The sequence below is a fragment of the Tyto alba genome, unplaced genomic scaffold (genome assembly GCF_018691265.1).
Source record: "Tyto alba isolate M040663 unplaced genomic scaffold, T.alba_DEE_v4.0 Super-Scaffold_10, whole genome shotgun sequence".
NCBI lineage: Eukaryota > Metazoa > Chordata > Aves > Strigiformes > Tytonidae > Tyto > Tyto alba.
In genome coordinates this window covers 22,272,392-22,291,878 of record NW_024881262.1, presented here as the reverse complement: position 1 = coordinate 22,291,878, position 19,487 = coordinate 22,272,392, and the positions used below count along the sequence as shown (strand labels likewise).

General features: G+C 37.2%; 1 protein-coding gene across 1 annotated transcript in view; it reads right to left on the bottom strand.

Annotated features, from left to right (window-relative positions):
• Positions 1–414: 414 nt before the first annotated feature.
• SLC25A36 (solute carrier family 25 member 36) overlaps positions 415–19,487 on the bottom strand; it is a 35,884-nt gene continuing 16,811 nt past the window's right edge. The window contains exons 4-7 of the mRNA XM_042796305.1: positions 18,342–18,442; positions 10,794–10,860; positions 8,027–8,316; positions 415–7,309 (exon numbers count right to left, since the gene is read on the bottom strand). Of these exons, the coding sequence (XP_042652239.1) occupies positions 7,116–7,309; positions 8,027–8,316; positions 10,794–10,860; positions 18,342–18,442 (652 nt within the window). The 3' untranslated portion in view covers positions 415–7,115. The remainder of the gene's footprint in view (positions 7,310–8,026; positions 8,317–10,793; positions 10,861–18,341; positions 18,443–19,487) is intronic.

Genomic DNA, 19,487 nt, shown 5'->3' with positions numbered 1-19,487 from the left:
TGCTGGTCACCAGATCATGACATTCCTTTCACATGCTGCTCAGGCACTGAGGTACCATCTTCCTTCCTGCTCTCACTACTATTTAAGACTGTTTTGCATTGATCCTTAAAAGCTTTCTTACATTCAGACTAGATGTAACAATAACCAGCAAGTAGTTCTTCAATTTGTAGCAGCAGATCTTGTAACAATACTTTCAACCATAGCACATACCCTTCTGAATTTTTTCCTATGTAAAATTACCACACCCCTTTTCAGATTTTATCAGGTTCAGCTACAGTTTTATGCTCTGACAAGAAACACTTCTTTCTGTGATCATTTTTTATACCCTTTTCTTTTACTTATCTGATGAACCAGAGCTGTGCACGCATCCCAGGTTAACTCAGCCCAAGATTTGTATGTGAAGTGCTGTTTATGCTTCCTTTTAGCATACTGGAGCTCTAGGGTTTTTTTTTTTTAATTTTTTTTTTTTTTTTTTTTTCTTTAATAGGTAAGTAACAGTGCTTGTTGTTGAACAGACTACCTGGAGTAATTTTCTTCTCTCCTTTTCAACTGAAGAAGTAGTGACACTCTTGGCCTATAGCAAAAGTTCTCATTAGTAACTGATTGAATATGCATTTTGCACTGTTATTTGATCTTACTTTGCTGGTCAAAGCAATCTTTTTTTAAAAAAATCATATTCAAAACTCCATGTACTGCCAATTGTTTCAGATTAATCATCCCCAAATCACTCTAATGTAGCCCAAGTCTTTATATCAAAACCATTAACAGACATACCAAGTACAACACTGAGACCAGTTCTTGCAAAAGTCTTCTTCAGAGGTTATCAAGAACTTGTAGTATCCACCATCAATACAATGGTTCCCATTACAAAACACTTTCTCTTTAGCTAAAATCTTACTCATGTTGGAATTATCTAGAGACTTCCTTTGTTGCTCCACATCACATCGTTCCACAGAAAAAAAAAAAAACCAGGACCAATTGGGTCTCCTGCATTTACTTCATCTAAAATACAGATGATCACAAGTAATCATCAGCTTATTTTAACATTATCAATTCTTGCTTCATATACAGTTACCTTTATGTCTGCAAAGTAAACAAACACACTTTGCAGAAGCAGAATGAACTTAGAGCTCTGCTTGCTACAGACACATGAATGTGTACTTTCCTCATTTAATTGTTTTCCCTTTTAAATACTGGTTCTACATTATTTAGTCTCTAATTATATAGTGACTATCCTAAATTAACAGAATCTTTAAAATATTTTCTGCCACACTTGCACAATGAACACCTGCTTTCAAAATTTCAGATGGATGATTTAAGTCTCAGAATAGACTGCTTTGAATTTTGTTCACACTCCAGACAATTTCAGCATTTACACCCTCAGTCCCATCCCAATTGTCTGCTGCAGGATCAGGATTAGGAAAAGCTACTGACTTCTAAACAGCCTCAGTTAAGGGAGGAAACACTCCTTGGGTAGTAATCTACCCAGAATTAGCAGTAAGTTTCACCATCTGTCTTTGAAAGCTTCTCATTAACTTCACACAATTCTATCATTAACAAGTATCTCTGTAGTTGTGAAACCAGTCTTAAGAGCAACCCTTGAAATATTCCATCTACAAAAAAAGCCCCTCCTCTCCTCTCCATCTTCCACAGTTCAATACACCATATTGTTTGCATCAATTTGCTCATGAGAATGAGAGTCCCATCCCTGGCATTTCCTGCCTTTGACAGAAACTGTGCAAGATGAAAACAATGTTGGAAGTCAGCACAAAGTACATTGGCTGGCAACAGTGCATAGAAGATAAGGATTTGTCTTTCGAGGTACCTTCTTATTTTAGTGTTAAGTGCATTATCAATTTCAAGGGCTTTCTTCTGTGAAAGACATCATTGTTAAACCTCACATGTTTATAGGTTGCATCTATGTCAGACTACACTCCTGTATCAATGACCAACTGTAACTTCAATAGAACTTTAAATATACCTTCATTTTATATACCTACTTTTTGCCCAGGGAAAGCTTAATACAATTCCTCCAGCAGTAGGGGTTTTTTCAGCAGCACAAATGTCAAAACATCCCCAAACACTTGATTTCTGCCCTGCCAGTATGCCACTTTTGGAGAGTCAGACTGAAAGATCAACTACAGACAATTATAATTCTGACAGTTAGAGGCATAACTTCAGAAGTGTCAGGGATAAGCACACTGGTTGCCTGTGCTGATTCCAGAAGACCCATCACCTCTAAGCCTGGTTGACCTGGAAGGTAGAAAGTCTCAGAGGCAGAGCAAGGTAGGTCAATTCACATTAACAACTACTGAAAGAAAAAGTGATCACAGATGTGCTGTTTTCATGCAAGTTTCAAAATAGTACTGAATTGCTGAAAGAATCACATCAGAGACATCAAGCCTAGCTCCATATTAAAAGCTGCAAAGAATTCAGTTCCAGAACACACACCTAGGGGAAAAAACATAGCACACAGTCACCAAAACCTAGATATACATTTGCATGAATGATTTCTGAAGAAGTTCTGAGGACAGATTTCAGATCAAATGCCTGCTGTTAAGAAAAAAAAAATGTAATATTGTTTCAGATACAAGGACTTGGTTATAACTGCACATGCAATTAAGTCTGAAAATTGTAAGGAATTACTGCCCTTCATTTTCATCAGCAGTGGTTTGTGCTAGCTGGCACTTTCAGTGAGCTTTCTGATCACTAGGTTACTGTATCTCAGTTGACAGACAGTAACACTTAGTTCTGCAGAGGTAATAGTATTCAAATCCAACTGCAAGAACACATCCAACTAGTTTAAGTCACCCATGAACTCCTCCAAAAATAGTATATTATAGGTACAATACAGATATATTATTTTCAGCTACTATAAAATGGCACAAGATAAAATGATTCACTGGAATCTCCTAATGAATTGCTCATTTTTAATCACAACTCTCTAGGCACTGGTATATAACAATAATAGAAAAAGTAAAAGGTTAAAAATGATGTACAGTTTAGCACAGAAGGCAACATTTGAATAAAGCACACCATTTTAATTTGAAGCTTAACGCAATCCAAACAAAAAAGTTAACTATATAAATACAGAGTAAATGCACACAGTTTACAGCCAACTACATGTACGCAAGAGTAATAGCAAACCTCACATGAGAATTTAAGTATTCTCAGACTGTCATTTGTGAGTGTTTAGCTACCACTCCGAGGGTGTAAATATGTTCACATATGCAGGGTAGGCAGATTCTCTTAAATAGAGCTGAAAACTTACAGAATAGTCTTAACAGACAGGAAGTTGAAAACAGTAGTACATTTACCTAGGCACACTTCAGTATTCAGTTTGTTTTCTGAATTTAAACAGTTTAAACAGGAAGTGACATTCATAAAGGCTCTCCAATCATTTGTCTCTGGAAGCATTCTTTTAAATGATACAGTCTGAGGAATGTTACAAGTGTCATTATAAGAACAAAAACAGAATAGGAGAAACTGTCATGAGCAAACATCTCAATCAGAAAGGAAATACATGGAGTGCATTATGTAAACAGAATACTAGATAGGTGCAATGTCAATATACAAGTGGACAGGTTGTTTCAGTTACAATAACCAAAAACCTCCATAAAGCCCTAGTGAAAACCTACTTAAGACAACATAGGCTAGCAGATCAGCAATTCTGACAGAAACTGCAGATCTACCAGTCAATTTAAAGGCTGGGCTGAACCCTCTACAAGACACCACAACTCACCTGTTCCTTTTCACACAGCTCTACAGGAACCAAACAGATACTAGAAGGGCTGAGAACTGTGACTGCATTGACGGAAATTTGTGTTTTTATGGCTTTCCAAACTCGGGCCCCCTTGCCACGCCCCCCCCCGATATGCCCCAGACAGTCGGTGACCACCCGCGCACCGCCGCAGGCCGGGCGGGCCGGCCGGGCCCGGGCAGCCCCTTTCCCGCCCGAGAATCCATGCTCCAGTGCCATCTTCTGACTGGCGCAGGACACCGCAGGCGCACAGCCTTTCCCGAATTTAACTGGTCGCCAAGTCACAGCTTGCAGTAACATTTCCGTTTCACCTAGGCAAGGGAACTAATTGGTTACTGAGAGTTCTTCAGACACCCAAGACCTCTGCCTCTAGCACAGACAAGTGTGACAATTACACTACATTCAAATAGAAGTCAAGATGACCATTTCAAGTTACAAGAAATTTAAATGCACTCCTTTCAGTTCTGGAGTTGAAGATATTACTGAATGTAGCATCTTCTTATTTCCTTTGAGGTTTTATAATAAATATAAAGAAAACTATATAAATAATTTAAAGATCTTTGGGAAATATTTCAGAGGTAACTTTGTACTGATAGTTTAAGAAAAACAAAAATCCCAAGAAACTTCGGGTTTATGTTTTATTATGTAAAGCAACCCAAAAAGATGATCACCCCTGAAGTTTAAAACATTGCTTAAACCCCCACTAAAAAGGTAGAATAATAAGCTGATTGTCTATTTTTAGCTGTTGTCTCCCATACTCAATTACCATTGCTAACATTTTCTACTTAACTCCAGGGGGTCTGTTATCACCCAGACAAGGCACACACAAGGTACCCAGTGAATTAATGGGAGATGAACATGTAACCAAGGGAGAACGTATCCAATAAACAGAGGAGAGTAACTCTCATGAAGCCTGAACTAATCCAAGTGTTAATTGTATTCATGAATTCCAAAGCTGAATACTGTTTTTGCCAATTTAAATTTTGGCTATGACTAAATAATCTGGATAACCTGGAGAGTAATCCACTTTTTAAGGAACAAAAACTACAGTTAAGTAGCTATCCCTGCACTTAGTTATCTGAACAATGTCATCACAAGACGACTTGGGTCAGTCATGAATACTCCAGACTTTTCCCAGAGAGACCACTAGAAAAAGCCCACTCTAAAACACACATTTAAGCACTCCCCTCACTTCTTTAAAACAAGTTCACCTTTGGTCACATCACAGGCCATGCTATCTGTCTGTCTTTAAAAAGGTAAGGTAACATTTTCCAAGGAAAAGGAAGTCAGTACAGCCAAGCCTCCACTGCAACTTTGCTGTACATACTATAGGTGGCTTTTACATGGATGAGCAATTAATACAGAAAGCTACATGAAATACTCAAATACTTTGACACTGTGTGGAGAACATGACAAGCGTCAAAATAAAGGAAAGCTAATGAGAAAAATCCAGAGTGATTATTCTGTAAGCTTCCAGCTTTTATGTACAGCCTACAGAACTACTGCATCAGAGATGCTATGGATCTACAGCATAAAATGTTTTAACCAGCACAGTTTACACAGAAATCAAACCACATGCTTTGTTTAAAGTAAAACTGCATGTTTTGAACACAGTTTGACTACAGAAAAACAGCAAGAGGAAGAAAAGTCTTAAGCCCTAAGAAGGCCACAAAGTGCATGAGTCGTCATTCATAAAATAAAGCCATTGCACACAACGCACAGTTTAAGTGTACTGAAGTACCACACCAGAAGAATTGATAGCACAGTTCTGCCCACACGAGTGTAGCAGCGTTTTTATGTAGAAAGTTACTGCCCCCAATTTATACTGATCATCTTCCTCATAAGGATCATGGATGCAGACAGAGAAGTACTCAAGGTGCAGATGAAATATACCTGTTTGGAAAGTTGTACACTTTCTTGTAAGATTAAGCTTCTGATTTTGACACTCCAGCTGTATGGTTTTGGAAAACCCTGTAAATTATGACAGAATAAACTAGCTAAGCCTCACTAGTGAATGCAACACCTTGTTTTCCAATGGGCTTGTAGAACAACAAAAACAATGCCTAAGTATTCACACAATTTAGAGGACAAGGTTATACTGTCAGCTGCAGTTCAGTACACAGGCTCAAGTTGGAACAAGTGATACAGCAGTTAAGGGGAATGCTTACAAGAAAATCTCAATTAGTTTTCTCCATTGTTCTGCACAGAGGCTCTCTGCAGTGAAAAGATCTATCACAACTTCACCTGTTTGCTGCTTTCTGGTCACCTTAGCTGTGGTGATATGTTTTCCTCCTGCACGCCCTCCCCCCCATAGATACTGGTAATTCAAGTAAGGATTTGCCAGACATTTAAGGGTAATACAGCTTGTTCTTAGTAAGCATAAAGCTATTGGAGTGAATCTTGTCTTCAGAAATTGTGGGCTGGACTAGTTGAGATTTCTCATCACATAAAGAATCCTTAAAAGGGCTATGTGTGAGTGACCTGACAGTTTGGCAAGGAAAACTGATGATATAGCAGAACACTTCATAGGTCTCTTACTTACGGAAAGTTCCAGAAAAGAAAACCGATGATGCAGCATAACTAGAAATCCACATACACCAATATTAACAGATTGATAACCTGAAGAGCTCAAAATACAGATCCTGTCTCACTAACCTACAACACTGCTCAAACTTAAAAAAAAAAAACAAAACAAAACCAAAATCAAGCAAACAAAAAAACCTAAACAAAAACCGAAACAAAAAAACAAAGTATCACTCTTTGTAGTGAAGAAATAACTCTGTTCTGGGTCCCTGTGTCATATTTTGTTTTGAGGTAGCAATATAGAAAACTTTTACACACTAATTACTACCTCAGTCTCTATGAATCTTCAGAGTGACTGAATGGAAGTTTTGGGTATGGAAAGGTATGGAAGTACTGTCCTCCCCATTCTTCCAACAGGTTACTGTGCAGTAAAACAGAACAAGAAGTATGTAGTTGAGAGCAATCACTACGATAAGTGAATAAGGCTGCCCAAGAATGTATTTTATGCCTGCTCCCTCACCCATCACATCTCTGAAGCTGACTGAAAAGCCTCATCTAGATTAACAGATGAAAAAGAAAGCAACAACTTTAAGAGATGTATAAAGGCATTCCCTAAGGGGCACTTCCCATTTGTCACATTGCCAAGAGACCATACAATAAGGCAGCAAAATTATTCATTAGTTGCCCACAATCAACCTTCTGTTTTGTCCACAGCTGCATGATCCTGATAGAACTTTACTTTTTTTTTTGCCCACCACATTGGCATAGACATTCAGTGGTCCACTCCAGTCTTTTCATCTTCCACCTTCTCCTAGGAAGCCCTGTCACGCTGCTATCCATCAAGCAAGTAGACTACCACTTCATAGGTTGACATCATGATAGCCGTGTTTGGAATTTGTCTGATCAGATGTGTAGTTAAACCTCGGTAGAGGGATCCATACCCTTCTTCTCGCACAAGCAAAGATAATGTCTGGAAGAAAGATCTGTATTTTGTTCCCTCTTCTCTTAGTCTTGTTCGTACAACCTCTGTAGAAAGAAAACCACATGTAGTTACATTCACTACTTTTCATTATCTTTCCTAGAAACCAATTAGTGATTTTACATTAAAATTCAACCTTTTCCCCTCCCCAAGTTCTCAATCTCTAAACAACTCCTTAAAAACAGAGGAAGATGACAAAGTATGTTTAGGAAGAAAACAATTTAAATTTTTGGCAATATTAGATATCTAAGCAAGAAAGTTAATTTGCTTAATTAAAATTCAAAAGAGGACTGTTGTTTGGGCTTACATTTTAGCTCAGAAGTTGCCACTTATGAAGTACTCAATCCATTAACAATCAGTGTATACACAACTACTTTGCATGAAAATTAAGCGCAACTGAAAACAAAACTAGACAGCCTGTTCTTCTAGAAGGGGGACAAGAATTTGCTGGCAAATCATGTGAAACTGCTGAAATAGTCTCTATAGAGAAATTCCAAGTGAAAAAGGACTTAAAAGTATTTTGGGCCATACACTAGCAAATCCTTTGGCAAAATAAACATTACTTAAGAAGCAGCCATGCTACACGGGCATTTAAAAATAGTTCCATTTCCAAATACTGTATTCCTGTTGACTTGCAGAATCTGACATGAAAATCTTTAGACAGAGTTCCTGCACAAGCAAGCTCAAGTCTCCTACAAATATCACTGAAAAGACTCCCTTTGATCAATCTGATCGAGGCTCTCAGCTGCGCGTGCCCCACTTACCATGGGGATATGCTATTGATGTTGCACAAGTTTTGGAAGTGGCAGCAGCCATCATCATTCCAACAAAGTCCGAAGCTTCTTTTGCCGATTCATCCTCATTGTCCATGGCAGAAGCAGTCTTATACTCCAGCAGTTTCCTCTTAATACTCTCATAAATAACAAAATGAATAACAGTTTCAGATATGCCTGCGTAGGATGCTGACATTCCTCTGTAAAATCCTTTGATACCATCTGATCGGTAAACTTTTTGGACACATTCAAAAGCACTCATTCGCTTTTCTCCACGATTCCTAAAAAGGAGAAAACAAGACAGATATCAAGCTGGTGCAACTTGAAACTGGAAAATAATTAACCAGTTTTGCTTGAGTGACAAGAAGACTTAGGAAGCATCTCGCACTGATGCTGAGGGGTTCCAACTCAGTTACATTTAAGAACGCACAGAACTTGGGGTGCACGTCTCAAAGGCTTCTGGCACTAAACACTGGTAAAGCTTTACACTGAGCCCAAGCCAAACTTCATACGGTGACTAAAGAAAAAGTATCATGTAGGCAAGCTGAACAGCTCTACGTCTCCCCACACGTTATGGAGTAAAGGACTAAATTGCTTGAAAACACTCCCAAATGAACTGTGCCAGTGAGTCATGAAAAAAAAAATATCCATTTTCCAGCTGCTAAGAGTTCAAACAGCAGGCCTCACAGCATCATAGCTATCAGCAAACAACTAACACACCGATCATTGCAGCCCAAGTAAGCCACTGCTGATGTCAAAGAACATGCCCACTAGACATCACTGTATCAAGCAATATTTGCTAAATAAAATCTTAGTCCCATTTTTAGCTTGCTTACTGAATTCAGTTGTGAATATTGAAGTACTTAGCACAGTATACACAGCTATGCAAAACCACTACAACACTGCATAAAATATGCTTCATTGCAGCAGCAAGTGCAGACCGTTGAAGCATATGGATTCTGCCAGCAGAGGTCTCCTGAGTGAGCAAATCACAGAATAAAACAGCAAATATCCTTGTAAGAAGTTGTGGTAACTCATATGGATGCCATCAAAGCAAGACAGGCAGCGGCAGCAGCTATTATGCAAGTAGTATGAGGCGTCACTCGATGGCAGAATTTAAGTTGTGATGGTTTCAACCTGCAGTGTCAGACAACAATGAAACAAGGCACCAACCACGAGAGAGAGAGAGTGGGCACACAGTTGCATATCAGATCTTAAGCTAGGTGGCAGATACTGCAGAGAACTGGGGGGCTGGCACTGATTTCCTGACAGGTAAGAGAAGAGAGTCAAAGAACTGGTGAGAAAAGCAGCTGGACCTTCAACTGCAGCCCCAGGGGCACCTCAGACCCTGTCTACCCCTGGCACATCTGGGCAGGTGCACTGACACACACTGCTGCAAGAGTTGGCTCTTTGGATGTGCAAGATGCACACCACTGTCCTGAAGGCCAAGCAATTTCACTTTGAAAACAGAACACATGCCTCCTCCAGCTCTTAATAGGATCAGAAAGATTTTCGAGAAAAACTTCAACAGGATAATCCCACAGGCCAAGCGTTTTTATGCCTCTAATAACTGAATTGGAAGAGATGAGAATGTGTATGTGCTAGACTATCCCACGTAATCGCAGTGTCTTATGCAAAGTTAGAAGATCCTTCTTCAGGTCTCCCACATGAACAATGTGCTTGTTATATTACACAGAAATAACATGCACAAAAAATCCATAATTTCCCCTAATGTCCTTACAGCCCTACAGTTTAAGTGAAAAACAAGCAGAGGCACCAGATGCAATCAGGTTATACACAGCACCAAAACCCCCTTGAAATTAGTCATGGAATTATCACCCCAATCATACAATGGCATCACAAAAAAAAAAAATCTCACAGTAAAACTGGCTTTGGGATATATTTACTATGGTCACCTTGCAGCTGACAACATGCCTGCTAAGAGGAAAAATGTTAATATACACTTAACTTAAAAGTCCAACAGATATCCAAAATAGGAATACGTGGCTCACCAATGTATTAGGATGGCTGAAGACAGATTTTTCTATTGCATGCTAAGTTACCAGTAAGAAAGTCTATAAAATGATCAAGACACTGATCACACAAATGCTGAGACATTTGCAACATATCAGTCTCTCCCTGCAGTTTTAAATACATGAGAATAAAGGGTCGCCTTCCTCCCTATTTGCGTAAAATTATACTTCATTACAGGTTTTGTAATAATGAACAGTTTCTGTAATCATTTCTGTACTAAGTCCAAACAACTACTTACTATCCCACATAAGGACAATTCCTGTGTTTTGATTCATGAAAGCAGTCTTCCTCTTTGTATAGGCTAGAGCTCATTGTATGTAAAAAATTAAAGCCAAAATGTTTCAGGCATTTTTTTAAACTTTTGCTAAAATGTTTAAAAACTTACTTCAGGAATGTTTAGCTCGACAGCTAAAAACAAAGAGAATGTATTACTGAAGGAAACTGTAAGCATGTGGTTGGTAAAATATTATTTTAATGAGACCGTTAACCTTGTAACTCATTCCACATTTGCTGGAGAGTCTACTATAGTGCCTCAGGCATGCCTCAGAACACACAGATTAAAGTAGATAAAAATTATAGTGTAACTTGTAGATAGATCAGCATCAGCTTTCTAATTCGAAATCTTGAATACTTAAAGACTCATTCCATTTTAGGATGCAGAACAGATTCACAACATGTAAGCAAAATCTTATCACAGCAGTGAGATTTCCCATTGTCACTATACCTTGCATCAAGCTGTAATCGTGTCTTTACTAGCCAAATGGGATTAGTTGTTGTGATCGCAGTAAAACCTAAAATATTTAAAAAAAAAGTTAGATGTGATAGTATCACAAGAGCAACTGCATCTAAGTTTGAAATGCACACAGTAAGGTACAGTGGATGCGAAAACTCGGACTATACTGATTTTTAGAAAGTACCCATTGTAGCCCTTTACTGATACTTTATGAATCCATACAGCCAATAAACATTTAGCTTATTTTTAAATTTTACATTAGCATTGAGTAGGTTTGATTCTTAGCAAGAAACGCCCCATATAAAGTAAGCCCAATTGTATAAATTTCTCTGCCTATCTAATCATATCAACCCTGTTTTGACACCATAGAACAGCGAAGCTAGCTAGACTAATATTAGCCAATTTGGCAAACATGTCAATAAGAATGCATTGCAGATACAGCTATAGCAATTTGAGAAGGTATAAAACATTGTGTCAATTTAATTTGCTACTGAAATACAATCCGAGTTTGAAAGCATGCAGACTGAGTAAATACTATTTTCGGTGCAGTTAAAAGGCATGTATTACTGGAAGTTAAGAGACCTTTTAATACTGAACTATAAAGAGCAGTTAAATTTGAGTGCTAATGTTTTATTTAGTATCCAGAGCAGAGATTGTTGGTTGGCCTAGGAATACTTTTACAAGCATATGGGTGTTTAAATTGTTAAAGTAAATAGTATGACTTCTAACTATCCAGACAGACAGCAGCTATTCAGACTTGCATAATGGTTGAGGGTTAGAGTTTTGATTTTCAGTCCGCTAAAGAGAAAGAAAAGGAAGAAAAAGAGAAAAGGAAACAAATTTAAAAAGAAAAAAAAAAAAAAAGAAAAAAAAAAAGAAGTAAGAATCACTCTTACTTCTGCACAACTGTGGAGAGAAAAAGAGCAGAGTGAAAGGCAACTCTGAAAAAAAAAGTAAAATAAAAAACCATCTAGAGTTGTAATACCACACATGCACCATTAATGAGGTGTCATGTCTGCAGGAGAGAAGAGGAAAAGGGAAGAGCTGGAACATGGCCAGGCAAGAGATGATGAATTTAGACACTTGCTTTCTAAGTGACACACATCACTTGTATATCACTACATAGACATGCTGCCCTCCTGCAAGGGAATGGACTGGGGTTGTGGGAAAGCAACAAAGAGTTACCTTGCTCAGTGCATATCTGGTGCACAGTACTTGTACAACAAACAGGCTATTGATAAGCTTGTTTATGGAGATCATTAACAGCTTACATATATTTAGCAGAACTGCTTGCATACATGTTACTTCTGTTCAATCATAATCTAGGTTTACATTGCACACAGATGACTGCAATACTCAGAGAAATGCCAGGGGATCTTAACTGTTTTAAGGCTTGTTCTACCCCCACCCTCCAATCTTAAATAGTTGATTATGATTTTCAGTTAGTTCTAAAGACAAAGTAGCAGCTAGTAAGATTTAGCTACATTCCTGTACCAAAGTAGCAAAACCACACCAGACACTTCAGTTTAATCTTTTGATTAAATAGATTTTTAAACCAACTCAAACCTGTTAACTAGATTTCATGTTGTAGATCAAGGTTTGGGGTTGGCTTTTTTTTGATACACTACTCATTTTTTTTTTTTCTATGTCTAGGTACATACATAGCCCTTCATATGATGGAGTGAAATTCTAGCAAGCCAGAAGTAGTTTACATGTACATTTCAGGTAGGTAAATTATATCAAAACTCAAAGCATGAAGGAACTACTCTGCTATAACCAGACATGGGATGCTTTTAAAACATACTGCACCTGCAAAAAAGGTTCTGTAGTTCAACTGGCCAGAGCCCTCTGACCTGTCACTTAATGCCATAGAAACATCACTGATTCCAACAGCACTTGACCCTGGGTTGAACTAAACTGAAACACTGCTCTTGCATTTTTTTTTTTTCTTTATACAAGCCCTAAGAAAGCTTTAACTTCTCTTTTGCTTCAAATCAGAACCTTTCCATATCTACAGTGCACTGAAGGGCACTAGGAACGCACAGGACTGCAACACAGGCTTTGAAATTAAGTGGGAAAAAATTACTAACTTCCCCTACCAATGTATTTTCCAGGAAAGGCTTCTCTTAAAAAAAAAATGCAGTTCTTATGACTCTCATGGTTCTTAATTACAAGTGAACAAGACCAAAAAATCTTTTGCACTCCTACTTAAGTTGCATGTTTCAGAATTTTATAACTGCTAGACTGTATGTTACAGCATTCTCTGCTCAGCCCTTTCACCTTCCTACTCAACCCTTTCTTCTTCCTACTCAACCCCAGAAAACAATCTCTGTAGATCCTAAATCTGGAAGAGGGAACACATAAGTGAGATCAGAGGCAATGTCTGAGTGGCAGTAGTGACTGTATTGACCCACAGCAGCAGCCTGGTACTTCTGCAGGCTGGGAAGCGTGTACTGGAAATTGCCAGTAAAGAGCAGTTGGCGTGGGACACAGCCTATTCTGTCTGAACTTGCACTCTAAACATTATTTAAGTATAGCACCCCTAACAGTAGGATCAGACACTTAGCAACACAGCCAGGTTTTTTTCCCTGAGGCTGTCTAAGCCTAAATTGCACAACATTTCAAGCCAAAGCTTTCAAATAAAGCCTTCAATAAATCAGGTTTCAAGATGAAATGACTACAGCTCAATTCTTACAGGTAATGGGGTAAATAAAGTTACTGGAAGAAAAAAATATAAATTAAGAGTTAAGTGATGCTGACACCAAGGAAAGCACTCCAAAGCATGAAATATACCATTTGGGATCTTTGATAAGATAAGCTTTTCTTTTTAAATACAGAAAATCTGTAGCAAAAGTACTTGTTAAAAATGAAGTGGGGGCACTCTCAACTATTATGAAGCTCTATCCATTGTTTCCTTTTCTTTTTAGAAGCCTCGGGGAATTTTATTATGCCTTACAATGCTTATCAAATGTGTTGGATCCTCAAAAAAGATTCCAGATTGTTTAAAAGTGTAGATCAATTTGGCAATACCAGAAACTCCTGTACTTTTCTGTTTTATTTTCTTCTATGAAATTGTATCCCAGTTTCAGACAAAGAATTATCTCAATCTACTTTTTCAGCTCTACCAGCTACTGACAGGTAAGATCCCAGGTATTCCTATTATGCATCATATTTGAAAGGTTAGGGTTTTTTTTTTTTAATCTATAAGCCAATGCAATTGATACAGACGCATGTGAATATGGAATGCTGAATTAAAAATCCAAAGTAGTAAAATAAAAACAAACCAAAAGAGAAAACAAAGAGACAGAAAGGAGATTATATACATATTAAAAAAGATAAAGAAAAGAGGTCTTTGAAATAATGTGACAACACAGAGTATCAGCTGCAGCATTTTAAAGGCAGCTCTGGGACACTGAAAAAACCCAAAAAGCCTTGTTTAACCCAGTAGGGACTTCCAATTAGCTAGAGCTAAATAAAGTAGCAGCTGTCAGTGAAAGGTATGTTCCACCTTTCCCTGACCTGCACATAAAAAAATAACTCTTAACAGAGTTAAGAAGTGACGTCTTTGCACAATGCACATCATCTGAGTTCAAGATAATGAAAGTTAATTTCCCCTTATTTTGTTTATTGAATAGATATTACAAACCCAATGTGTGGTTCTTACACTAGAGGCTGCAAGAGACGCTCAGTTCAGTACTCACGAGGTTTAAGTTAGTCCATATTTCTGCAGGAAGTGACCTGCGGATGGGGAGCATGAGATGACACGATCTCACTCTTTTCACGGGAGAAATGTACAGTAAATGCCTAAAATAGACACAGGCTTTTCTGTATCATAACAACAAGCAGTGACCTCATCAGACACATGTGTACAAATCGAATCCCATTGGAAGGATTTGTGAATTAGTTATTGTGAGATCTAACTGTTTTCAGGTAAAAGTTTAGGGAAAAGAAGAAAGAAAAATAATCAGAACAGGCCACAGATATTAAAATAGTTGTGTAAAATGCACTGAGTACTGAAATTTCTGCTCATTTGCAGCAGTTCAATTTTGTATCTCCAAATACTTACCTATATACCTCCTCCTTCCCAAGAAACATAAAAAAAAAAAATCTAGCCTTGTCTTAGGACCAAAAAAGCAAGATAGATGCCTTATGAAATCAAACTTTCTAATATCAGTAATCAATGATCTAAATATGCATTTTAATTGGTATTAAGTAACTGCGTACATACTACTAAAATATTAGAAAAGTATGGTCTAAGTAATAAAGTAGTCCCAATTTTTTTACAATAAAAAAAAAATCTACATTTGGGTTGGTTTGCCAATAGAGTTCTAGAAAAAATAGCAATAACATCAGGCAAAGTAGTTTTGCAGCAGATTTGCAACCATGTTGTCTGAATGAGGCTATGAATTATTAAAAAGGCAAATCAGAAAGCCATACAGGATTCAAGTATCTCATTCAGTTCTCTACAGTCTTTAGTCTCTGTGGCAAAAGAGGCTGAGTAAGTATAATGAGAAGGCAGAGTTGATAGTGAATCTGAGAATTTAGCCTAACTGTGAAATGTACAGAGATTAACTATCTTCACACAAGCAAACACTCTCATTCTCATAGTATGCTTCAGATATATTCACTGTTCAAGTCTGCAAAAAGAAAACTGTGTGATATGCCAAGTAGCAAGCAAAAAAGATTGCCGAGTACTTCTTCATGTCAATATACTAGTATTTTAGGTATGAAGGTGATGTGAATTATATGCTGGAAGCTAGCACACAGTGAGAGCAAAACATTAATTTCTAATTGCATAAGGCATCAGTTACTAATATGTAGCATAATTCATCCTCCTTGGGATAAAACAAACTTAAAAGAACCTTAATAAAACCAAAAATGTGTTTTATCTTGCGAAGGAAGAATCAGGCCTAAAACCAAAAATGCTTAAAACACCATACCTCAGCTTCTTATTTATATAAAATAAACCTTTTACAACAATGACATCAGTCTAGCCTGAGATATTTATGTATTAATATATGATACAAGTAAACATTATTTAAATTTGACCAAAGTTCACTACATAAAGTACTTTCATAAAACAGTAAGTTGCAGATTTCTTTTAAATGGTATTTTTGCATCATTACTGTATTTTGCAACCTACAGGAAAAGCTTTGGAAGTGCAAACACCACCTCATGCTTATTAGGTATTAGAAGCCTTTATGTAACAGAGAGGTCATATCCAAACAAAAAACCCCCCTCGTTTAAGACTGAGTTACTCAATTCCTTACTGAAACCAATGGCAGCTGCAAAAGAAAAAACCAATACTGATTATTTTTTGCTAATTGTTAGAAGTGTTTATCTACCTTGCCAATTTTGAAATCTTAAGTTCCAAAGCAAATGTTACTTTGATCTTCTGTGTTAACCTGCTTAAGACAACCAATTAAGAGCTCACATTCAACCTTGTCCCTGTTTTCCCAGTTCCTTAAATTGATTTGCATCATATAGCAATACAAACCTTGCAGGTAAAACTGTTAATAGCTGGGTTAAGTGCATTTTCTGAAATATATTAGAATTACAAAAACAAGGTTAGCATGTTCCCAAGAAAGCACTGTTAATTTTAACTACAGTCCTTTTCATAATCAGAATACTGCCAGTATGGAGTATTGAGAAACTTTGTCAAAGGACCTTCTTCTGAAGGTCTTCCAGAGAACATCTGCAGTATACAGTGCCAAGACATTTCAAGAGAGAAAGTTGTGACCTGTAGGGTGAACCCCCACTGGGCAATCAGTTTCATTGGCTACACAGTTTAGAAATACAATCCCAGCACTAGGTAAGTGTGAGAAAGGTAACAACTACAAAAGTTGCTCAATATTAAAACTTGTATATAAATGTAAAAAAGGTGACCAGCAAGTAAGGCTCAAACACATTTACCCCAGTCTCCTGCAGTCTTAGGCACAAAGACGTAATACCAACCTTCTGGAAGGGAAGCAAGTTAACAAGCAGACACAGAACTCCTTGACAAACTACCGCCTGTGTCTGCAAGCACTTGGGAGAAGTCACTACAGCAAATCTCCACGAACGTTCTTTTCATTACAGCATGAGGGCAGTAACTTCCAAAGATAAGGAACACACTGAACACTCATTTGTCTGCAGTACTGCATGAGTTACACAAGCCATCTTCAACTGAGCACAGACTTGTTTCTATTACCCATACTTCTTCCTGCCCTGAATTTAAAAACATGTTTTATCCCCTTGACAAAGAGCTGAACACAATTCATTTTTCTTGAAGCAATTAACTGATCAGGATGAACCTTTCATGAAATCCCCTTCCATCCCATTTCCCCCTGCTGTTCACCTACAAACAAAAAGACACATTTCCAGATGATAAAAAATACTGCATCATGTAAGCACCTTATTTTGGCCACAATATAAAACAGCTCTCCTTACATCTCTAAGATTAAAACTGCCGGTGCATTTCTCACAGGTTACAAATGAATTATTTAAGTATAAAGCCAAAGTCACTTAAACTTTCTATGATATCAAACAATTTCTTTGTATCACATTATTAGCAAGTTTTAAACAGAAAAACTAATCCTATTCATTATTCTGACATCACCTTGGGCAGTCCATTCCAGATTGATAGTACTCACTTTACATACATTGGTTGTACAGTTTGACAGGAATTAGAAACTTCCAGGCTACCATAAAATTGTCACAATTCATCTGTGAAGAGTCTATAGCCCACATATGAAAAAAAAACAAAAACAAAAAACCAGCTTTTGAAACTTTGTGTAGGACACAGGCAACAACAGATAAAGTGTTGCCAGCCCAAGTTTTGATTTCCCCAGCACAAGTCCATGACCATAACTCAGCTCAGTTGCCTTTAATTCCCCTCATTAATGATCTGAAAGCACAATATACACATCAAGCAACAAATACTGGTAGTTGCTAAAATTTACCAAAGTTACACCGCAGGTAAAAAATAGGAATTTCCAGAGATGGAAAACTACAGAAATCTGCTCTTCTATGTTGCTTTAGTGGTAGAGCAAACTTCACAGAGACTGGTATTCAAACAAAGGAGGAGGGAATGTTGCATATAATTTATACAAGTATCTGCAGGCATATTTCAGAAAGACAAAAATAAATCAGATATATAAAGCTGTAACAAAGTGATGGCAAAAAAAAAACAGATTAAGAAACTTTAAACCAGAATTCAGTGCAGACCATGTTGTTTGTATCTTGCAGAGCAAAAAGTTACTGCTTTGAAAGTTTTCATCTTACATGTCACAGATTTGTAATTGAAAAAGCAGGCATGCATGTTTTCCTAGAAAAAACTATTCACACAGAGAATTACAGATCTCCATTAACTCTGAGTACAAAGCTTCATGCACATATTCTCCAAATAGCTTGTTGAATGACAGGCCAAAGAAGGTAACCACTATAAAATGAGAATTCAATCACTAAACATTTTCTGGTTTGGTTTTTTTCCACATTTATTGCCACCTCTCATTTGTAGATATGACTCTAGAATGAAGCTAAAAAGTTACAGATCCTTACCTGCCACACCGGCTGAAATCATGTGTACCTGGGTAGAATCTGGATTGAAAATATTGTTCAACTTCTCCTTGCAGTTCGAGTAAGCAGCAAAATATATCGCTCTAAAATTAGAAGAAAATCCAAGTTACATTATGTTTTATGTGTTGATACGCTTACAAGCAGTGACATTGACTCCACTAACTCAAGACAATCTTGGTTCAAGTCTTACTTCCTCAGTAAAAAAAAACAATTACTCGAGGACTAACTATTGCAAAGTAGTGGGACCATTCTAGGAATGGAAAATAATAATAATAAAAAAAAAAATCATACTTTACAACTTTCTCTTTCACAGCAGCTCCATTTAACAATTAGTGAGGGGAAAGATAGATAATTAGAAATACGACCTTGGTTTCTGTGACACTGGGAAGTTTAGCCAGGGAGGCAAAACACTGCTGAACTGCGAACTGAGGTTCTAGTATTCTGTATTTCTTTAATACCAGATCAAATTTCTTCTAACAGAACTAAATTCATTTCAAAAGCATTGCAATTTCAGGAGAATTAGCAAGTATGTAGCTTTTCTTTTTTTTAACCAAACAGCACACTCAATATTATTATGGCATTTAAGATATAAATATTGATAGCTTCTGGTTATGCCTTGTAACTTGTAGTTATACATATTTATACTTTAAATGCTGGAACAGCTGTGAAGCTGGGATCCACATGTTGTTTCCTTAGTTGTATGTTTAGAATAGACACAGATTTTTTTTTCCTACCAAAAAATTCATAAGCTTGTACTACATTGAAGTCTGTGAGCTGGTGTCAAAACAAAGCTGGACATGGAAGTCAGCATATTAATGCAATACACTACGAAAAATGCTTGTTTTCACTCAAAGCTAAAAAGCATATTTTAAGCTCATCTAAAACTCACATTTAAGGTTATAACTCAGTTTTTTTTAAGCTCAGCTACCCCTATACAAGACAAAAAATGACCATGTAAGTTTTGATGAACAGAACATTAACCTCATTAGCTGTGCAAACATGTTTTTCTTTATTATAAAAAAGATAAATTGCTTGCTTCATGGGTGTAGTGTCTAAAATGGAACCTGAACTCGGTTAAGTATACTAGATGTGTTATGAAACACGCTTCTCTACAGCTTATTTAAACAA